The sequence below is a fragment of the Hylobates moloch genome, unplaced genomic scaffold, assembly GCF_009828535.3.
Source record: "Hylobates moloch isolate HMO894 unplaced genomic scaffold, HMol_V3 SCAFFOLD_7, whole genome shotgun sequence".
NCBI lineage: Eukaryota > Metazoa > Chordata > Mammalia > Primates > Hylobatidae > Hylobates > Hylobates moloch.
Window position 1 is genome coordinate 16758245 of NW_026652282.1, and position 21119 is coordinate 16779363.

At 44.5% G+C, this 21119-nt stretch overlaps 1 protein-coding gene across 7 annotated transcripts in view; it reads right to left on the reverse strand.

The window, feature by feature from the left end:
* Positions 1-845: 845 nt before the first annotated feature.
* The window catches only part of MAP7D2 (MAP7 domain containing 2), a 119352-nt gene continuing 99078 nt past the window's right edge, over positions 846-21119 (reverse strand). For all 7 annotated transcript variants that reach the window (XM_058441541.1, XM_058441540.1, XM_032756664.2 and 4 more), the window contains 9 exons: positions 18562-18833; positions 17826-17958; positions 10191-10458; positions 9339-9443; positions 7683-7739; positions 7167-7245; positions 6462-6648; positions 4891-5166; positions 846-2538 (listed from right to left, as the gene is read on the reverse strand). In XM_058441541.1, coding sequence (XP_058297524.1) covers positions 4917-5166; positions 6462-6648; positions 7167-7245; positions 7683-7739; positions 9339-9443; positions 10191-10458; positions 17826-17958; positions 18562-18833 — 1351 coding nt within the window. In that variant the 3' untranslated portion in view covers positions 846-2538; positions 4891-4916. The remainder of the gene's footprint in view (positions 2539-4890; positions 5167-6461; positions 6649-7166; positions 7246-7682; positions 7740-9338; positions 9444-10190; positions 10459-17825; positions 17959-18561; positions 18834-21119) is intronic.

The window sequence follows — 21119 nt, forward strand, 5'->3', positions numbered from 1 at the left end:
GGAGGTCACCCTGTGCTGTGCCCCAATATAATGGGTATACCTCTCGAGATGAATTAGTTCTTTACATTTGCTTTCTAAATTAGCAAAAGCATCTAATAGGAAACCTGTACACACTAAGAAAAAATTTGCAATGTTCACAAACAAGAAACTGTTCTTAGGAATGACTGGCCACCGATGTAGGCCCTATGGCCAGAGCTCATGATGACATAAGCTATTTCTAATGCTCCTCCCAGAGGTCTGCATATGGAAATAGTGTCTGCTCCTGTGCCCTGACCAGAGGCTTTGTCAGCAGAACTGGGGAAGCAGCAATGACTGGGCCCTCAGCTTCAGAGATGGTAGCCCAGAAATTACCACAGGGGTCTCTAATTCCAGTCCTGCCTACCTGGCTTCTGGTCTGGCCTGGTACTGTCTCCAGGCAGTGGAAAGCCTGTGAGTTAGATACAAAAAAAAAACTGGTCTGGGTTTCAACTTACCTGAAAATAAGGGTCAACATTCCCATTATAATTTTATTTAAATGCCAAATTGCTATGTGCAATATTATCATAGATTATGGTAAGGTTAACTGTATCTTAGCTAGAAAGCCCTCGCACCAGTGGTATGAAAGTACAGGAACTTGGCTGGGTGTGGTGGCTCATGCCTATAATTGCAGAACTTTGGGAAGCCAAGGCAGGAGGACTGATCACTTGAGCTTAGGAGACCAGCTTCAGCAACATGGTGAGACCTTGTCTCTCCAAAAAAAAAAAAAAAAAAAAAAAAAAGGAAAGAACAACTTTTTACTATACTCAGAAGTCCATTGTGTTCTAGTGACAGTCATCACTTAATAAGCTTTACGCAGTTGACTCCACTTGGCACTGGCAACAAAGAAATTTTTAATGACTTTGACAGGGAAAGGACACCCACATGGGATTTTTTGGTTTTCTTCTACACAGGTTTTTTAAAGCCTGGTTTGGTTTTAGCACACTGAGCTTACAGAAAAAATAAAATGCTAGCAAGTCATCAGACTCTTCAATGAAAATGTATTTCACATTAAACACAATGTACATATCATGCAAAAGAGGCATCACCACGGTCACCATGGTGCTGTGAGGTACAACAAATCACAAGAAAACAGACATTTAGCAAAATAAGGTTCTAGGAAAGATGAGAGGCATTTTTTGAAAGCCAGACCATGCTATGGTTTCTGTGTGCCTGTCATAAAGGGACTTGGCCAGTATTTGCTGAGATGGACAGCACCGCATTATGTGGAGGCACGTACTTTATTGAGTAGAGACACATAAACAGACATAGAATTTCTGTAACTAATACATTCTTAAATGTAGCTGGCTGTAAAAGCACACAAACAAGATTACTACTGAGACTTCTTTGTATCTCCTGGTTGCAAACCTCTCTCAGAATTATGAATCTTTCCAAACCCTTAATTATACAAGTCAAAACAAAAAGTTTCAAAGAAGAAAAGGTCATTTTAATTTGAAAGCCACATTTCGCCACAAGAAACAAAATTAAGAAAACACACCATTATATGGCATAAAATGTGTGGAGTATACATTCTAGTGTCATTTTTCCCCATTCAGATTTTTTCTTAATGTTAAAGTCCATTCAAATGATATACTGGGTCCAGTGTGGGCCTCCTATTGTTTCAGAATGCTATGGTTTTTGTTTGCGCCTGGTTTTATTAAAGCTGGGCAAACACGGGGGCAAACAAAGAAAACTCCCAAGATCCAATAGAAAAAAAAATTAGCAAGAACACTGAAAACCAACCACCTGCACACGAGACATAGGATTCATTCAGCTGGAAAGCCACTCCATGGTCTGGAGTGACTACAGCGTGAAGATTTTAAGGTGTGACATGAAAGAGTCCTTGCTAGATTCAGTTGCCCATGTATACACGAATATGCATAAGAGAACAGAAATCATTACTGACTGTTTTGACTTCTTCCTCAACCAAACTTACTACTTTAACCCCAAAAGAATAATGTGGGGCAATGCATTTTTGCAGGTGGCAAAGCTTAACAAGAATTGTTTAAAGGCTTCTTGATACTGCCTTCCAACAGAGAAACTCTGGAGATGGGGAACCTCCTGAATTTCTTCTCTGTCTCAAAAAAGACAGGGAGATATACAGTGCAAGTTGAGTATATGTTTAACTAGAGTTTGGGTAAATGTCTAGAATATTTTACAGGAAAAGACATCTAAATGTTTATGTGCTCCAACTTTGGGAATAAGAATGGTTATAAAGCGAATTGCCGAGCCAGTCACTCAGGTTATTCAGAGGGTCACTATGATAATAGAGAAGTTCAGGAAGTGCTTTATCAGTAGCTGAAGCTCATAAACAGAACTGTAAATGGAAACTTTGCTAAAGCCCAACAAGGTGAAAGTTTCAAGGTTGCTACCAAGAGTGGCCAGTGTTTGACATACTACCTAGGAATACAGTTACATTCCGAGCTAATAATTTGGGATCCAGCGGTAAGGGTGACAGAAGCTTCTTCAGGCAGCTAGTAGCTCGGATTTGACTATCAGCAGCTTTATGGGTTCTCCAAACACCTGTGTCAATTCAGAAACAAAACCAGATGAGATCAAAGGGAAAACCAAGTATTCTGCAGTTTGTAGCACTATTCTCTCACTGAAACGATCACAACACACTGTGGCACTTTCTACCTTCTTGGCAATTATATTTTCCTCCTGGCCTTATACAGTATTTCTCAACAGAAGTGATACAGTATTTTACACAGGACTATTCTTTTAGGTGGGTCAAATTTTCCTTGTATGGAACTTTTCTAAAACCTGCAGATGTTTAATGTCTCAAGCTTTGTCTTTCAAATGCCCCCAGCCACTCTGGCAACAAAAACCATCAACATATGTCCAAATGTCTCCTGGTGGGGGTGGTACCACTTTTGGTAGAGAAGAATTTGAGAACTAGACCCAATCATAATTAAAAATATACAAGCAGTGTGAATAAAATAATTTGACATTTTTCTTTTTGGACGGGGTTTTGCATTTCTTTTAGAGATGTAAGAAATAAATTTGAGGACATATGAATACTCTAATAAATTTTGTGGATTCTCTGTTCCTTACTGTATAGTGAGGTAAGTGAACTGAAGGGAAACTAATTTTAAAGTATATTAAAAACACAAAAAAACCTCTTAATAAATATTAAGCCACATAACTGTCAGGGAAATAGAATGCTCAGGTGATTTAGTGTTTTAAGTGTCCAAGAAGGCAGCTGCTTTTCCAAACCAGTGATAACAGTTTACTCTAAAAGTGACCCACCACACACCAAGAACCAAGAGAAATGGGCTCTCAAACTTGTATTATAGGCAAGAGCTGAGGTCAGGTAGAAACAAGTATACAAAAAACACAGTGACCTCAGCTCTGTAGCCTCTCCAACTTGTTTCCTCATTTGAAAAATAAAAACATTGGACTAAGTTATTTTGGCCAGTGAATTTGTTATGGGAGTGAAGTATAAAAAATAAAGTGACTGAGAAAATGCCGAGAATATAAAAATGCTTTTAAGAATCTAAAATGGCTGGGCGCAGTGGCTCACGCCTGTAATCCTAGCACTTTGGGAAGCCAAGGCAGGCGGATTGCCTGAGCTCAGGAGTTCGAGACCAGCTTGGGCAACACGGTGAAACCCCGTCTCTACTAATACAAAAAATTAGTCGGGCATGGCGGCGTGCACCTGTAGTCCCAGCTACTCGGGAGGCTGAGGCAGGAGAATGGCTTGAACCTGGGAGGTAGAAGTGGCTGTGAGTGGAGATCGTGCCACTGCACTCCAGCCTGGGCGACAGACTGAGACTCCATCTCCAAAAAAAAAAAAAAAAAAATCTAAAATGGATGCAAGGCATGGTAGCTCATGGCTGTAATCCCAGTGCTTGGGAGGCCAAGGAGAGAGGATCACTTGAGGCCAGGGGTTCAAGACCAGCTGGGCAACATAGCAAGACGCAACCTCTACAAAAACTAAAAAAAATTAGCTGGGCCTGGTGGCATGTGCCTATGACCCAACTACTCAGGAGGCTGAGGCAAGGGGATCTCCTGAGCCCAGGAGTTTGAAGTTTCAGTGAGCTGTGATTGCGCCACTGCACACCAGCCTGGACAACAGAGTGAGAGCCCTTCTCTTGAAAACAAAAACAGAATCTGAAGTGGGAGGAGCAATTGGAATTATTAAATTATTAAAGGATTTGGTGACAGACTCTAATTATGTTTTCCTTATTCAAAAACAAGCCCCAAACTGAAGTAAATCAAATGTGAGGTATATGTAACTAAGTATACCTTACTACAGAGTATATATAACTCATAGACATTCTTGCTCAAATGAGAATAGCTTCTGGATGCACTTTGGCAAAAATAAAAAAAGGCCAAAGGTGGGGAAAAAACCTTCAAGACACAAAAACTGCAGTTCTCTCTCCCTCAGGTATGATCCAAGAAGAGCTGTCTGCTTTGGAAGAATCCAGAATGGGTCAAGAGAATAGCAAATCATGTGGCCCTGTATATGAATGATTCTAGATAGAATGTGGGATGTCACTGAGCAAAACTAGAGGTGGGGAAATTCATCTTACTCACATCACCTTGCAACACTACTAGAGTATTCTTTCCTTGCCCCTAAAAAAGCTACTCAGGCTGGATTGGTAGTCAAACCTTTAGCCAGTGTTCTCAACCTTCCCATCTACACACCCTAAATAGCAGGGTTAGGACAAGGCGGCTCGGCGCTGAAGGCTCGCAGATGAATTACTTGAAATCTGTCTCAATTCTTGTGTGTGCTGTAGTATACCATAATATATTCATGTTTGCATTTTTCAAATAAAATTTGACCATCCAAGAGGCTGAGTGATGTACATCCTATCTTCACAAATCCCAGTTAAAGGGTTATGAAGTTAGAATATGATCAAAAGACTGTACCTTTTATTAAAGGGATGCTGTATTTGTCAACAGAAGGTGTTGAGAGGAGTTTCTTGGCCAGGACTGTTAAATCCTTCGATAAGGTTTTTGTTACAGTCGTCCAGGCTGAGATTTTCACTGGATCTCTTGGGGAATGTGGGGGGACCAGTGAAATCTAAGAGATCTTGAAGTGCTTGGGCATTACCAGTTCCATTTTGGTCCAGAGACACTCCAGGAATCATTTCACTCACTGGTGAAAATTCCGGGATAGAGATAAGCTCTTCTTTTGAAACAGGACTAGAAGAGATGAACGAGAGAGAGAGAGAGGCAGAAAGAGACAGACAGACAACATGGCACAATATATTAATTCTATTTGCAATATTTTGTTATACTACTCTTCTAAAGAAGAAGGATTTAGAGTCAGAGTTTTTGTGTAACACGTTGTAAAAAATACAAGTGGGCTCAAATCTGAGAAAGACAGATGGTGGACACAAGATCCCATGTATGAGAACAGGGAAGCAGATTGAGCAGGGCTGTGATGGCCAAGCTCATATTGCCCAAAGGGTGAAAGGACAAAAACCCACAGGCACCAGCATTCTACTACAAAGAAGCAAGGCATTCTAGAACTTTCTAAATGGGACATTCAGAGAGAAAGCCAATGCCAAAAGTTCAAAGCAAGCTGAAGAGCCCTAATTAACAGTGGGGCTCCCAGTGCTGCCTTTCTAGTAGTGCCACCATGGGCGAATTACTTTTCCTTCCTGCAGCCTCAGTTTCTTCGCCAGTAAAATGGGAACAATTGTTTCTCTCTGCCAGGCCTCCTGTGAGTATGAATCTGATCGTGCTGAGAAGAGTTCACGTGGAAACGCCTGAAGTGCTCAGTTAAGGCTGGGGGGCCCATTATAAAAGGATCCCACCACAGCCCACGTAATCACTGGCAAAGCCAATCTCACTCTCTGCTTCCTCTCTAAAGTGAGGCTTCCAATCCACTCTGACTTATCCAGCTTCAGCCCAGCCAAGCCTGGTTTTCTTTCTCTCTCTCTCTTCCTCTCCCTAGAGATGGAAGGTGGAGTTTCATAATTGTTCCAGCTGTAAGGCCTAGCAAAGGAACAAATCCAGGCTCTGAAGAGTGGTGGGCTGAGGGCCTGTCACCAGGAATCTCTTAACAGCCAGAGTAAAGCTGCTGCCAGGTTCTTCTTTTTCTTCCTTGTGAGATCTTAGAGAAGAATCTAGAAAAACCAGAACTGCAGAAGCTCAGAGGAACTGTCTCTGGTGGAAATTCATCCTCCAGAGCTCCCATGGGGTCAGCTGAGAAGGCATCCTTGCTTAGCGAATTCCCTCCTTTCTCTTTCTCCTGAAAAACTCCCAAGAGCTTTCCTCTAATAAATCACATGCGCTAGAAACTCTGTTCCAGGCTCTGCTTCTAGGGAACCTGACGCAAGACACTAGAATATTATACCACTGAGAGCTTTCCTGTAATGTCAATCAAACCTGCTTTAGGTGATTTGGTTGTATAAAAGACGAAGAAACCAACTAAAAGAAAGGGTAGTGTTTAGAGAAGTGATGAGGCTTAAATGCAAAAGAAATGAATATACCTCACATCCATAGACTGAACTTCTTCAGTTGAATCATCCAGACTATTTGATTTCCCATCAAGGGCATCCAGATGAATGAGTCCCCCAGCTGGCTTAAGCCCATTAGAGAAAATGTCTTGGGGATAAGTTTCTGGGGCAGCGTGATCCACACCATTAACTTCCTGGCAGGTGTTCAATCCATTGATTTCTGATCGAGAACACAAAGTCCCTTGTGTTAATCATAAAATGTCTAAATAAAGTAACAGAGAAACATAGATCAAGGCAATTAATTTAATGCTCTGCTTCACTGATACTGCAGCATCTTTTGTGGAAAGAGCCACAAATAACCCCATATAATCACCTTCACACAGGGGAAGAGAAGACAAATCACATTATCAGTGTCTGTGCAGAACCTCTGGAGAAGAGCAGAGTCAGGTCCTAATAGTAATAAAACCTGACCAGCAGTGAAGCTCCCTGGAAAGCACTGTGAGCCAGCAGCCAGACTGCCTCCTATGCTGGGATTATGGGAGTAACCAAGGAACCCAGTGGGTTCCCAAGTGGAGCTGAGAGTCCCTGTGCTGGAGACACATTCCCAGGGGAGGGAAACTGCACAGGCCCCTGCCAGCAGTCACCCTCTTGGGATCCATGGGTCTGTTTACCCTGCACCAAGTCTTACGAGCTTTTGCCACTAAAAGGAAGAACCCAAGAACCAGATGTCACACTCACCCATTTTGTTGGGGACAACTGGTTTTGTCTTCTTTTCCACACACACAGCAGGCTGGACCCCCACTTTGGGGTCTTCTTTCTGAAAACAAATGGAAGGTGAATGAAATGAGGGAAGACGGACATCACACAGAAAAAAAGTGCTTTTTAAAAGCATCCGATGATATTTTGAGCCCGGACCATCTGCCTATTCTGTGGTAATTCTTTAAATCTTCAGCTGTGTTTCCCTTATTCTTATGTATTTTTATGTCAGGATTCTCTTTTTTATTCATGGACTACTATGCCTCTCTCTTCATCCCACCCTCCATTACTCTAAGGAAATCTTTTACCCATCCCATCTCTGAAGTCCCTCTTTCTTTTCAGGTACCTAACCCTCCTTAACCTAGCCAGGAACAAAGCAGGAAAACTGCATTTTTTTTCTGGCTAATCGTCTCCAAGGCCTACAATTTCACTGAGTGTGTTCTGCTGTTCTTTTCTACTTAGTACATTAACTATTAAAATGGTCATTTGAATTCCTACCTTCACTTGTGGAGACACATCACTTTTCCTTGTTCTCTTCATGATTTCATCTATTCTCTAAAAACAAAAAACAAAATCAAGTAAGAGGACTATAAGACCAAAAACATATAAGTAGCTTGGTTTACATGCAACATCACATTTCTCAGAAAACTTGTAAAAGGCAAATGTCAGAAGAGGATAACAAGTATAGAAAGGTTTTCCACTGGTTTTGGAGATATACACCTCTGGCCCCATGGACAAGGTCAAATGCTTGAGAAGTTAACTAGTACGTATCTAGAATCAATATTCAATTTATATCCCATATTTCTCCTTCTTCTTCTTAGGCTCCATATAAATCAACAAATTACCACCTGCCATTAAAGAGGACCACCCTACAGAAAGTGAGGCTGAGGCTGAGGTGCATCTCAGGAGAGAAGGCCACAGGCTGGTCTCCTGGGTCCCAGGCCTATAGCAATACAAAGCCCAGGTTGGGCCTAGGACACCATGAGAATACTCCTTTATAATCAGTCTCCTTAAACCCAACTTTACCTATAAGTATAGTTAGTGTAAATGGACTAAACACTCCAATTAAAAGACAAAGAGAAAGACTGTCAAACAGAATTAAAATAACAATTCCTGGCTATATGCTCTTTACTTATAAAAACACACAGAAGTTTTAAGTAGAAGGGTGAAAAAGACTTGACATACAGACACTAATCATAAAAGGGCTGTCAGGCCAAGCACAATGGCTCACGTCTATAATCCCAGCACTTTGGAAGGCCGAGGCAGGAGGATCCCTTGAGTCCAGGAGTTCGAGACCAGCCTGGCCAACATGGTGAAATCCCATCTCTACTAAAAAATGCAAAAATTAGCCAGGTGTGGTGGTGTGCGCCTGTAATCCCAGCTAGTTGGGAGGCTGAGGCAGGAGAATCGCTTGAACCTGGGAGGCGGAGGTTGTGGTGAGCCGAGACTGCGCCACTGCACTCCAGCATGGGCAATAGAGTGAGACTCTGTCTCAAAAAAATAAAAGGCGGGGGGGGCTGTCAAAGTAGACTTTAAGACAAGAAATATCACTAGAGACGAAGGCATATCACTATAAATATATATAAAACAAAACCTGACAGAACTGAAAGGAAAAATGGGCAAATCCATAATCACAGATGGAGTTGTTCTTTTTTCTATTACTTGAGACAGGGTCTCACTCCTGTTCCCCAGGCTGGAGTGCAGTGGCACGATCTCAGCTCACTGCAGGCTTAACTTCCCAAATTCAGGTCATTTTCCCACCTCAGCCTCCTATGTAGCTGGGACTACAGACACATGCCATCACACCCAGCTATTTTTTGTATTTTTAGTAGAGACAGGGTTTCACTGTATTACTCAGGCTGGTCTGGAACTTCTGGGCTCAAGTGATCCTCCTGCCTCTGCCTCCCTAAGTGCTGGGATTACAGGTGTGAGCCACCACGCCTGGCCGCAGATGGAGTTTTTAACAATCTTTCTCAATAACTGATAGAATGAGATGGCAAAAAACTAATAAAGACATAGAAGATTTGAACAGTGGTATCAATGAACTTGACCTAACTGACAATCCTAGGATCATTCTATCCAATCACTGCAGAAGAGAACTGGATTTACTTCCTGTTCACTTACCCTAAGTCTTCCTGATCCCTCAGCCCTTACCTTCTTTCTCTCCAGTCTCTCCTGCTCAATCTGCAGCATAATCTGTTCTCTCTCGAGACGCATCTGTTCAGCTACCTCCCGGGCCTTTGCTTCTGCTGCTTCTTTCTAACAGAAACAGGTAAATCAAGGCAAAGCTTTAATAAGCTAAGAAAACAGTGTGGTAGTTCCCTGGCTTTGCACATGTTCCTTCATCTCATCATCTGCCCTAAAGCGGATGCTGCTCCAATATTCAATGTGTATGACACAGCAAACATGGTTGGACCTCATTCATGTACCCCTGGCTCACCATGCAAATCACCTGCAGACAGTTCTCACACATGGCCAAGGCTTTTCTGTGTCTGTGGGCAGCCTTGGGCCATGAAGTGTGCATGTGGCCAGATCAGAGAGTTAATTCCCCAGGGAGTGACCTTCTACTACAGTGAAGGGCAGGATGTGGTAGATAAGTAGTTCAGTTTCCTCATCCCTCAGCTGGACAATTCTAAAGCATGATCCATAGTCTCTCAGAGGTTCCCAATGGGACTGTGTTCCAGTCACCCACAGCAACACATGCATCAATGCACTTACGCTGGCTTTTCTCCTATTCCTCTACCAGCTTCCTGGGATTCGCTTGCAAAAAAACTGCTGGCACCCAAATTCTTATCCCAGGGCTTGCCTTTGGGGAAACCCAAACTGACAGATGGCAAACATTACCAACTTCACTGCAACTGCCCCAACTTATATTTAATAACCAGCCCAGACAGTTTAAGAAAAAACTTCAAGTAAATATTATGAGTCATTGAAATTTAACTAATTGTACCTACTATCAAAGTCCTTAAAAAACAAGTAAAGTCCATCTGAGGACTCATACAGTACCTGCTTTTCAATCATGGCTTTCTCTTGCTTTTCTTGTTCTTGCTTTTCTTGTTCTTGCTTTTCTTTCAACAACAGCTCCTCCTCAGCCTTCCGCTTGGCCTCCTCGCCTGCCTTTCTTTTCTCTGCCTCTTCCTGTTTTTTCTTTTCCTCTTCCTGTTTTTTCTTTTCCTCTTCCTGCCGCTTCCTTTCTTCTTCCTGCTTTCGGGCTTCCTCTTCTAGGCGAAGCCTTTCCTCCTCTGCCTGTCTTTTCAATTCCTCTCTCTCCAGCCTTTTGAGAATACAACTGTTGTTAGAAGATGACATGCTCGAAAAGCAAACTGCCAGAGAACTGTGCTGACAGCCGAGAATAATGCTCCACATGGTAACACACACACATACCTTTCAACGAGCATTCATTTAATAACATGATTCATCCTTCCTGGAAATCCACTCTGGTCCATATATTTACCAAAAAAATATTAACCAGGCTTGACTTTAAATTCTGTAATACAGCAATGAATGATGTGTTGATGTGTAACGCATACTGTATTGAAAACAGATGCTCCTCAGTCAATGAACAAATGACCACGGTGACAGAGAAAGCCAAGCCATCATTCTTATTGAATGACAATTCTTTTAAAACCTAAGCAGAATAAATATTTAAAACCAATGAAAGCTAGGAAAAATGGGAAGTGTCTCAATGGCCACAAATGTGCCAGTCAGCAATTTAAGAGCAGTGACTATGAACTCAAAAAGTCATACCAATTTGGTTCTAATTGGTATGTGACTTCTGAAGCAGCAAATGGAAGAAAATGCTCAACAGAAACTTGACATTTAATAAATTAAAACATCTATTTCCATTTATTTTGGCAATCTTTAGAAATCTATTTTAGGTTTCTTTGCTATATGAAAATTAAGTGGCATTTAGACATTTTCATCCACAGTCAGATGAATGGTTCATGGTGTAGTGATAAAGAGCCTGAAGCAGTAAGGGAAAATTCTGTAAAGTCCAAGAGCTTGTTTCAACCTTTCTAATGTTCCTCCTCCTCACATGTATGTCACTTTCCTTGGGTAATCACTGGCAATGTGATGTATGGGCACGACTCAAATTGTACTCTGATTATGCCACTCACTGTGTGACACCTGGAAAGTCACTCAATGTTCTTGATGCCCATTTAAAAAATGGGAAAAGCTATACTATTGTTCTATGGCTTTACTGTGAGAATGAAAATGCCTGGCCCTAGAAGGTTCTCAAATGTTAGTTTGTTTTGCAATTTAAAATGAATCCTCTCTCCAAGCCTCCCAACTAGGTGGGAGTATAGGCGCGTGCTACCACACCCAGCTGATTTTTGTATTTTTAGTAGAGACAGGGCTTCACCATGTTGGCCAGGCTGGTCTCGAACTCCTGACCTCAAGTGATCTGCCTGCCTTGGCCTCCCAAAGTGCTGGGATTACAGGTTTGAGCCACCACGCCCAGCCCCTTCATCCTCTTATATACCAAGTTCTCTCCCTTAACCACACTTTGCTTCCCCAAAGTAGGTAAAATTTGGCAAAACAACCAACCAACCCTGGCTTCCCCTGTGTGAAACCAGGTCCCTCACAATCCTCTCCAAGGATGAGCATTCCTTCTGTCTCTGCTCAAAGAACCAGACAGCACATGAGATTTCATCATTTTCCCCACCGCCCTCTGCTGAGGGCTACCCCGAGCCCACCGCCCTTGCCGTCATTACTAAACCTCCAAAGTTCATCAGCTCTGTGTGCAGTCCTTTTTTTTTTTCTTTGTAGAGGCAGGGTTTCACTCTGTTGCCCAGGTTGGAGTGCAGTGCTGCCATCACAGCTCACTGCAGCCCCAACCTCTCAGGCTCAAGTGATCCTCCCACCTCAGCTCTCAAGTAGCCAGGACCACAGGTGAGTGCCCCCATGCCCGGATCATTTTTGAATTTTTTTTTTTTAATAGAGACAGGTCTCATTTTGTTGCCCAGGCTGGTCTCAAACTCCTGGGCTCAAGTGATCCGCCCACCCCATTCTCCCAAAGCACTGGGATTATAGGCGTGAGCCACTGTGCCTGGCCCTGTGTGTAGTCCTGTCACCCTCTCCATCCTTGTTCTTGTCATTCACCCAAGTCCATCTCCCTTTCCTCACTATGTACAAAGTACCAGAAAATTGTGCATTACTGTCATCATTTGGCATTCAGTGGATGCATCATCCCTTGTCCCCGTCACTGGCCATTTGAGGAGGATCTTCATATATTGGCTCCTGTTTGTTGGAAACTCCAGCACCTCACCCCCTTTTCTGTCGCTCCCTGTTAACCTTCCTCATGTCACCGACACAAGCTTAAACTTGAATTGTTCAATCTGAGGGACGAGTATGTGGGTTTCACTGGTCTCTATTCTTACGTGCTTAAAAGTTTTCATTTTAAAACAAGCCTAACCTTCAACATTAATCTTCTTTGATCTGATCACACCCCATCCTTCTGCCTTTTTCTCTCCTGACCTGCCCTGGTTAGCGCTGTGCAGTCTACTTGTATCTGCTTCCCTCTCTCTCAATGCCCCCCAGGCCTTGGGTACCCTTGTGAGCATTTCAGAGATGGCATGGAGGTCACTCTGTTGCCCAACTCCAGGCTTAGGTGGTCTCCAGGACCACTCCTGGGCTGCCAAGCACTGGTTAGAGAGAGGCGTAAACAAGGCTGGCTGGTTATCTGCCTGCTGGCAATTGCATTCCAGCCTTGTAATCCTCATCCTCTGGATCCCTTAAGGACACAGTCCCAATTGCCACTTTTCTCAATCTTCGCCATCTTCCTTAGTTGATGGTTATCACCAACTGCTCTACAGAGAAGACTGAGGCCACCCGATCTGAGCTTCTTAAACTCTCCTCTATGACACTACTGCTCAGAAATGTCCCCATTTGTTCCTCTGCTTAGATGGAAATGCCACCACTTGTGCTGTGAATTCCACATCCTCCACAGCTATGTGTCCCTCCCACTAGCCCCTCTTCCCTTCATTTGTCAGTTTCATCCTTCTGCATGCATTTTTTCCATGCCCTGGAAAAATGCTCATGTCTCAGGCATCACAAGCAACCCTCCTCAGTCCTCTCTCAGCTGCTTCCCATTCATGACTGCTTAACAGCCAGCTTATATTCTGGGCCTGTATCCGCTCATCTCTTCAGGCTGCTTTGTCTCTATCCTACTTCTCAACAATTTCCCTCCAAAATCTCTTTTCATCTCCTAAATCCCAATACCAACAGCCTTAGTCTTTGATAAGCCTATGTCTTATCAAAAGTCCCGCCCATGTGGCTCTCCCTACAGCCCTGTGCTACATGAGGCTGCGTGACCCTGGCTCTCTCCTACCTCTCTTGGCTTTCCCTTCCTGCCTCAGCTGCTGCTACATCCTGCTGCCCCACATCGCATGTGCCCCCACCTGCCCTAGCTCTCACCAAAACCACCTGCTACCTGTAGGCTCAGCAGCAAAAAGCCAGGTCTGAGCAGCCTCGAAGACTTCTGCCTGTGGTTCCTGGCCTGGGCTAACTCTTGCTTCAACAAGAAACTAGCCTGGCTACATGACCTTGCTCGTGGGGAGCTAACTGGAATATTCTCTTTTCTTCAATTTTTTAAAAAGATGGGGTCTTGCTATGTTGCCCAGGCTCATCTCAAACTCCTGGCCTCTAGTGATCCTCCCACCTTAGCCTTTCAAGTAGCTGGGACTACAGGTACAAGCCATTGCATCTGGCTGGAATATTCTTTCATGTGAACCCCTAGTAGCTATTTTAGCTTCTTAACATGACTTAAAGTGATCCGTCTAGGAATCCCATTAAGATCTCCTGCTTACTAGTTCCTGCCAGTGCCTTCCCCAGGGTGGACCCGGGGTCTAAGGTTTCCTGCCCCACCTCTAAGAATCTCACTTTATATCTTGGGCCATCCACAGCCCGGGGACCTGTTGTGTTTGGGAATGGACCAACTTTTGTTCTTCTGCTTAGGGCCTGCTTGTCTGGACTCCTGGTTGGCCCTTCTGTTCTGGTTCCCCCATCCTTGACTTGGATGGTGTTTCCCTTACCAGTTTGTGACAATAATTGGGCTTTCCACAGTTTGACTCAAGTAACTTTATTTTTCTCTAAATTATTTTATCTGGCAACATTTCTGTGGCTTTAACTATTAACTGTAAACATAAAACAGATGTGAGGATGATCTTATTCCAAGAGGTGGCTGCTGAGTTCCAGCCCCAGGTTGTCTGGTACTTTCCTTCCTCACTCCTCACCTCCCACGTGGCACTATGCAAAGCTTCACATTCTGGCAAGAGAGAGGAAAACTCATTTGGGGTCAAGTGTATTGCTCTAATTTTTACCTACACCCCCAAGCTTCAATTGCATCTCCAATCATCTGGACGTACTATAGACACCATAAGCTTACCTAAAATCAAATGAATAATTTTTATCTTTTATAACCAATTCCTTATGTCCTTTCTTTACCTGTTATTGGGTGTACCATTCTCCTAAGACCTTAGAATCAAACCTCAGCATCAACTTCAAATCTGCCCATTTCTTTGGCATTGTGTAAGTCCACAGAGACTGGCTTCTGCAGGTCTGCCTTCACCATACTACTTTAGCCCTTCTGTTCTCTTAACCTACTACTACGATGGTTTCTTAGTCAGGATTCTTCCTCCTTCTGTTCCTTTCTTGTACATTTACTGAGCGCCAGGCACCAGTGATCCAAAGACCATGTCCCAGCCTTTTAAGGTGCTAACTGGGGAAAGGAGGCCTGTAAACAAATGAAGCTATGTTAGTCAACTGAACAGCTGGGCTCAGTATGGGTGAAGAGTGGGGGGTGGTCAGTTCTGTCCCAGGCACAGGGCCAGAAAAGGTACAGAGAGGGAGCAAGACTTGACCTGCATTTTGAGAAATGAAGGTGTCTGGCAGGAAGGAGCACAAGTCCACGTGGGGGCAAAGTAAAAGCACAGCATTGGAGGTGTGGAGCCGTGTGATGGGTGAATGTCAGGGAGCTTTGCACACTGGTGTCTGGAGGAAAGCAAGGGGTAAGAGGCAGGTAGTGGCCAGTTCATGGCAGGCCTTGAAGGCCTGTTGACAGGTTCGGGTGTATCCAGTGGGCAGGGGAGTCACTGGCTTGTTAAAGGACAGGAGAACAATCACATTTATTTGAGAAAGGTCAGTGTGGACCCAGCGTGGACAGGGGACAAACTCTAGGAGACCTAGAGCAGGGAGCTCAGTTGGGATATTACAGATACAGTCCAGGTGAGAAGCGATGGGGGCTGGAGCTGAGGAAGGAGAGGAGGGACTGGAAGGGAAAGGAGAGAACAGAGATGCCAGTGTGACAGCTGATGAAGACTGGACCCGACAACCACTGGGAAGAAGATGGAAAGGAAAGAGCTGAGAGTGGCACTGAGACTTTTCACTTGGGTGCCTGAGGAGATGGGAACGCAGAAGTCATGAAAGAGAAAGGAAGTTTGGGGAAAAAAATACTAAGTTCTGCTTTGGAAATGCTGGATTTGAGATGTATATGGGACACACTCAAACGAAAACTTATTGTAGCTGGAAATACAGTCTCTAGGTTCTAGACCAGTGCTATCCAATAGAACCTTCTGTTGAGTAGGAAAACAATCTATAGATTTGTGCTGCCCGATGTGGTGTGGATCCACATCTACTCAGATGCAGCCCTTGAGCACGGAAATGTGGCGGGTGTGGCTGGGGAAATGAATTTTAATGAATGTGTATTTTGGTGGCCACATGTGCCTAGAGGCTCTGATAGTGGACAATGCAGGCCTAGACAGAGCTCGGGCCACAGGCATAGTTTTAGGAGTCATCAGTACACATGTGTTATTAGTGCCTCCCTTGTTCCAGAAAGTATGGAAGGTTTAGAAAGCAAGCTGCAGTTAGCTTCAGAAACAGACAATAAAACAAGACAAAAGGGAAAATGAAGGTGGGAAGTGAAATGAGAGCAGAGTTGGTTTAGCACAACAAAGGCTCAACAGAAAGCTGTTGTGTAAAATGTGGGCCCTAAATCTTTTGACGCCATAGGAAACTGGCAGGATGGCAGGGACACTGGCAGAACAGGCGGGAGCAGTGCTGCTCGGGAGAGCTTGTTGGGAGAGAAGCTGGTCCAGGACTAAGGACTGAGAGCCCAGGCAACATTTAAGGGGATGAGGGGCAGACAGAGGAGGCTAGGGCAAGCTTGACAAGGCCAAAGCCAACCAAGAAACTAATTAGTAGTTAGGCAATGAGGAGGAGTGGTAGGTGTGAGGTTTGAAGACTGAATGTGAGTTGAGAAAATAAAGACAGAAAGTACAGTCAAGTCTTTCAGGAGCTGGGCTGTGAAGAAAATGGGAGACACAGAGGGTGGTACCTGGAAAGTAAAGAACATCACCTTCTTTGGCACATGGCTACAATCATGTTACTCACCAGCTCAGAGCCTACATGGTATCTCCATGGCCTGCAATTATTAAGGCCTGTCATCTGAGGTCCTATGATTCATCTTTATCTCTTGCGACCTCCCTTCACACACCTTAAGGCCCACCCAAACTAGCCCAAACATGCCACTCGACAAAACAAACAAACAAACAAAACACGTCTGTATTGACCAAAATGTTGGAAACAGGAAAACAATCAAAGAAGTCCCGAATTTCAAGAAAGGACTGTCCAGACCTACCCCACTGCCCCTTTTAAAAAACAGATCAGCAAACCTGTAATCGGAGACCACAAAGACTTACCAAGGTCACTAAAGGATCAGTAATATTCTATTATTTATTACTCTAAATTCGGTGCTGGCCTTGAAGTGCTACAGCATTGCCTGCTTCCTGTCATGTTAATTCTCTAAACAGTATTGGATTGTACTCTGTGATGAGCCTAACAGCTTCCTTTATCAATTTAATGATAAAATCGACCTTGTCCTTCAACATGCTTTCCTCTCTAAATAAAAAGATCAGAAAAGGAAGGGCCGTCTGTATTGTGACAAAGTACCCTGGTACTAACATCACAGTGGTTCTCAAACCCTGGCAAGCTACTAAAACAGAACAGGGCTGAGTCCATGTGTTTTCACTGCACTCCCCGGATGATTCTGATACTCTTCAAGGTGTAGGGACCACTGCAATGATGTCTTTTGTCTTGCTCCCAGATGGGACTCCCCATACCTCACTGTTATTAGACTATGAGGTCGCCCCTACACACAACCCTATGCCTAGGGGACACTGCTCAACCCTCCCCTCTGTCTCTCACTTTGGGGTGTGAGTTAGGATAATTTGATGGAGGAAACAATTTGGAAATCAGAATCAAGACCAAAACCAGAATCTTGAACCTCTTGTCTTCCCAGGGAGAATCTCATTTTATAAACAAAGTTCAGACTTCCCTGATAGCTCTAGGAGGCCTGCCTGGCCCCAGAGTCCAAGAGGAGAATGGGAAGATGCCTGTGCCATTTAGATCCAAGAGCTATGAGTTTCCAGGTCCTCCAAAAAGAACAAAGTTCCACTGTTACTAATAATTACGTCTAATATAAGACTCAGTCTCCTGAACACCTTCCATGTAGTTCAGTCATTCTAGGTTCCCATACTTCTGCTCAAGTTTTATCAATACCAATGCTGTAAAAAGAAAGGCAAGCTGCTCTTTCCAACACAACAGTTACATGAGATCACGCCAAAATTCTGAGCACTAGCATACCTATCTTGTTCTTCCTTCTCCAGACGTTCTTGCTCCTCCTGTTCCTTCTGCAGCCGGGCCTGTCTTCTCTTTTCAGCCAAGATCTTCGCAGCCTCTCCTGCATCAGTGGTGCCTGCTGTGGGCTTCCCCAAGGCTGCACCAGAGGAGAGGCGTCAAGAGGAAAAGATCAAGGGAAACGAACATAATGATTCCACTCACACAGCAGCTGCCAGTTGGAAATGAAAAAAAATCCAACCCAGTGTGGTGATGGGAAATGCCGTCCAGACTAGCACAATCAATCACCAAGCAAGAGAAGCTGTCATGGGCTGGCTGGAACCCTGGATGCATTTTACAGTGGAAGACAATAGAAACATGAGGAGGAAAGACAAGGTCACTAGCAAGTGCCACAGCAGCCACCATCTGGGCGAACTCACTGCATCACAGAAGCCTGAAAGTCTAAAGGAAGATCTTCTTTTGCGTGAGGTACAGATGCAGGCCTGTCTTACTCAGCATTCCCGTGAGCTTCCACAGCCATGAGTGGAGTCAGCCCCTAGATTTCCTCCAGGAGACCCTCAGAAGACTGAAGGAAAGAACTCAGGAGCAACGTGCAAACCCAAGAAAGCTGCACGGGGGGGGGGGGATGAACTTGTCCCTAGGGAAAAATCCCTCTCCCTCCCCAAAACATGAGAGAATGGCATGTGGATTGGGTCTGAGGAGAACCGTCTTGGGAAAGCCAAGGCACGGCAGCACCATTTACCTGTGCTGTTTTCGGCTTTCCCTCCTGTGGCAGCAGCATGCTTCTCGCTGGCATGCTTGTCCACTACATGCTTCTCAAGGGCTTCCTCTCCTTGCGGGCCAGCAGCCTGCTGAGCCAAGGTACCTTCCCTTTCCTTGTTGCTCTTCTCTTTCTCCGCTTTCCTCTTGGGCATGTCTTGGCCAGAAAGGGCAGGTAAGCGGTACTTCACAGGAGACCCTGGGTAGGGAGGTTTCGTTGTCTTTGGGGACTGTGGATAAGCCTTAGTAGCTGTCCTGGAAAACAAAAAATATGCCAGAGGATGATTACTGGGCCTGAACACAGAGCTCTCTGTTCCTAAGACACCTAGTTCCAACAAGCTGAACAATTTCATCCTTCCAGAGGAAGGAAAGTAGGGCTTAGCATACACTCAAAAGTCACTAAAGTGCTCTCAGCCCAACAGGAATACATGGTCTCTCTAAGATGGCCCTGGTGGAAAGGGAAACATTTTAAGAAGCCCAGCCGATGATGCCATGTCCTAATCTCACTTAGGTTTCATGACAATGTAAAGATGGAGTATTAGGCACTTCCCTACTCCCTCCTCTTAGGTGAACATCAGGGTTGAATCTGGTTTCAGCATATGGCAATGAACATGCTGGCTCCTTTTAAAAAAATTGTGACAAAACATATATAACATCAAATTCACCACTTTAACCATTTTCAAGTGTACAGTTCAGTGGCGTTCAACTCTCCATTCCCCTCCCCTCAGCCCCTGGCAATCACCCTTCTACTTCCTGTCTCTGTGAATGTGCCTCTTCCAGGTGACTCGTATAAATGGAATGACACAGTATTTGTCCTTTTATGTCTGGCTTATTTTACTTAGCAAGTCTTCAAGGTTCCCCATTCCTTTTTAAATGCTGAGGAACACAGCCAACAGATGGGGACTGGGGGCGTTTTTTGGAGGGTCTCAGGTTTAAAAGAATCTCTCTTCTCCCAACTGGGCAGATGCAAAAGGTGAGGACAAGCCGCTTGGTTAAAACACAGTAGCTCGTCTTATGTCTGCTGGGAAAGGGTCCGTTACAGGTACGCCAGCCTAGGCTGGGCTCCTGGTGAGTGCTGCTTGTTCAGGACACAGGTAACAGCTTAGCCTGAGATGCCCAGTTTCCCTAGAGGTTTGAACACAGATGTGGGCATTTGTACAGAGTTCCTCTAGGAAGGATATAAAGTAATGTATACAGAAATTACAAGTCATCACCCTCAATCCTCAGCAGGTTGAACTATGAATTGCTAGTATCTGACTTTTTTGAGCTATAAAAACAGCAATAAAAATGGTAAATCACCCTAATATTCAAAGACAATTTTTCACCAGAGACTTAGAGTTACCTAATCAGATCCTGGTAATAAGGGGAAATATGATCAGATCAATATTAAACTTGGTCTTGAAGGAGAAAAGAATTCTCAAGTGGCATGTGGACTTTCATATTGGCCAAGTGACTTCCCTGTGTCCTCATGCCATTAAGCCTGGAGCAACTCAGAACTCCCAAGACTCCTTGTCTTTGTGGATGGTGCTTTGACTCTCTGCAGACTATTCTCCCCTCTGGCCTTGGGCTCAGGCCCCACACTCGAGTTCTCCTAAGGGATGCGGTTTTTCAGAGTACTTAGCAATCAGGTGGATTTTTCCAGGTACACTATATAACGCTGGTCTTCTATTTTTTCCTAGACTCTTACCAAGTAAAAGCCATGCAGAGAATCCCCCTGCCCCGCCATATGTATACGCCCGCATGGCAGGCTTCCTCAACCTGGCATCATTGACATTTGGGGCTGGATAGTGCTTTGTTGTGGGGTTGTCCTGGGCACTGTGGGATGTTTAGCAGCATCCCTGGCCTCCATTCACTAGATGTCAGCAGCAGTCTGCTCCCCACGCAGGTTGTGACAACCAAAAATGCCTTCAGACATTGCTAAATGTCCCCTTAGGGACAAGATCTCCCTCAACTGAGAATCCCTGAGACATGGGGTAGGGTGGGGAGGGAGAGGGGAGAGAGAAAGAGAGGGAGAGGGAGAGGGAGAGAGGGAGAAAGAGAGAGAGAGAGAGAGAGAGAGAGAGAGAAACAGAGACAGAGAGAGAGACAGAGACAGATGCACACACACTCTGTCTGTACCCAGTAGGTAAGAGTGGAGCTGTCCTGCTTGGAGGGGTAGTGTCCAATACCCATGGTGACCTTGAGGCTCCTAAGAGCCTTGGCTTGAGAGGTAATGTGTGAGTGCCTCTACGATTCAGCACGTGAGTCCTCATGTGTTCTGACACAGTCAGACCAGGTCCTTCCCCTGGCCATTTGGAGCTCAGACCTCCATTCACACCCTCTGCAGTTGTGTCCACGTTTACTGAGTGCTATCTACACACCAGCCACTAGGCTGCTAAATGTCTACGGACACATATTTGTGTACATATGTGTGTAAATGGTATGACACAGGTACTATTATCATGGCCACTTTACAGATGAGAAAACTAGGCTTAGAGAGGTGAAATGGCTTCCCACAGTGAACTAAGCCACAGAGCCTTCTTGCAGCTCTGCTCTACTTCC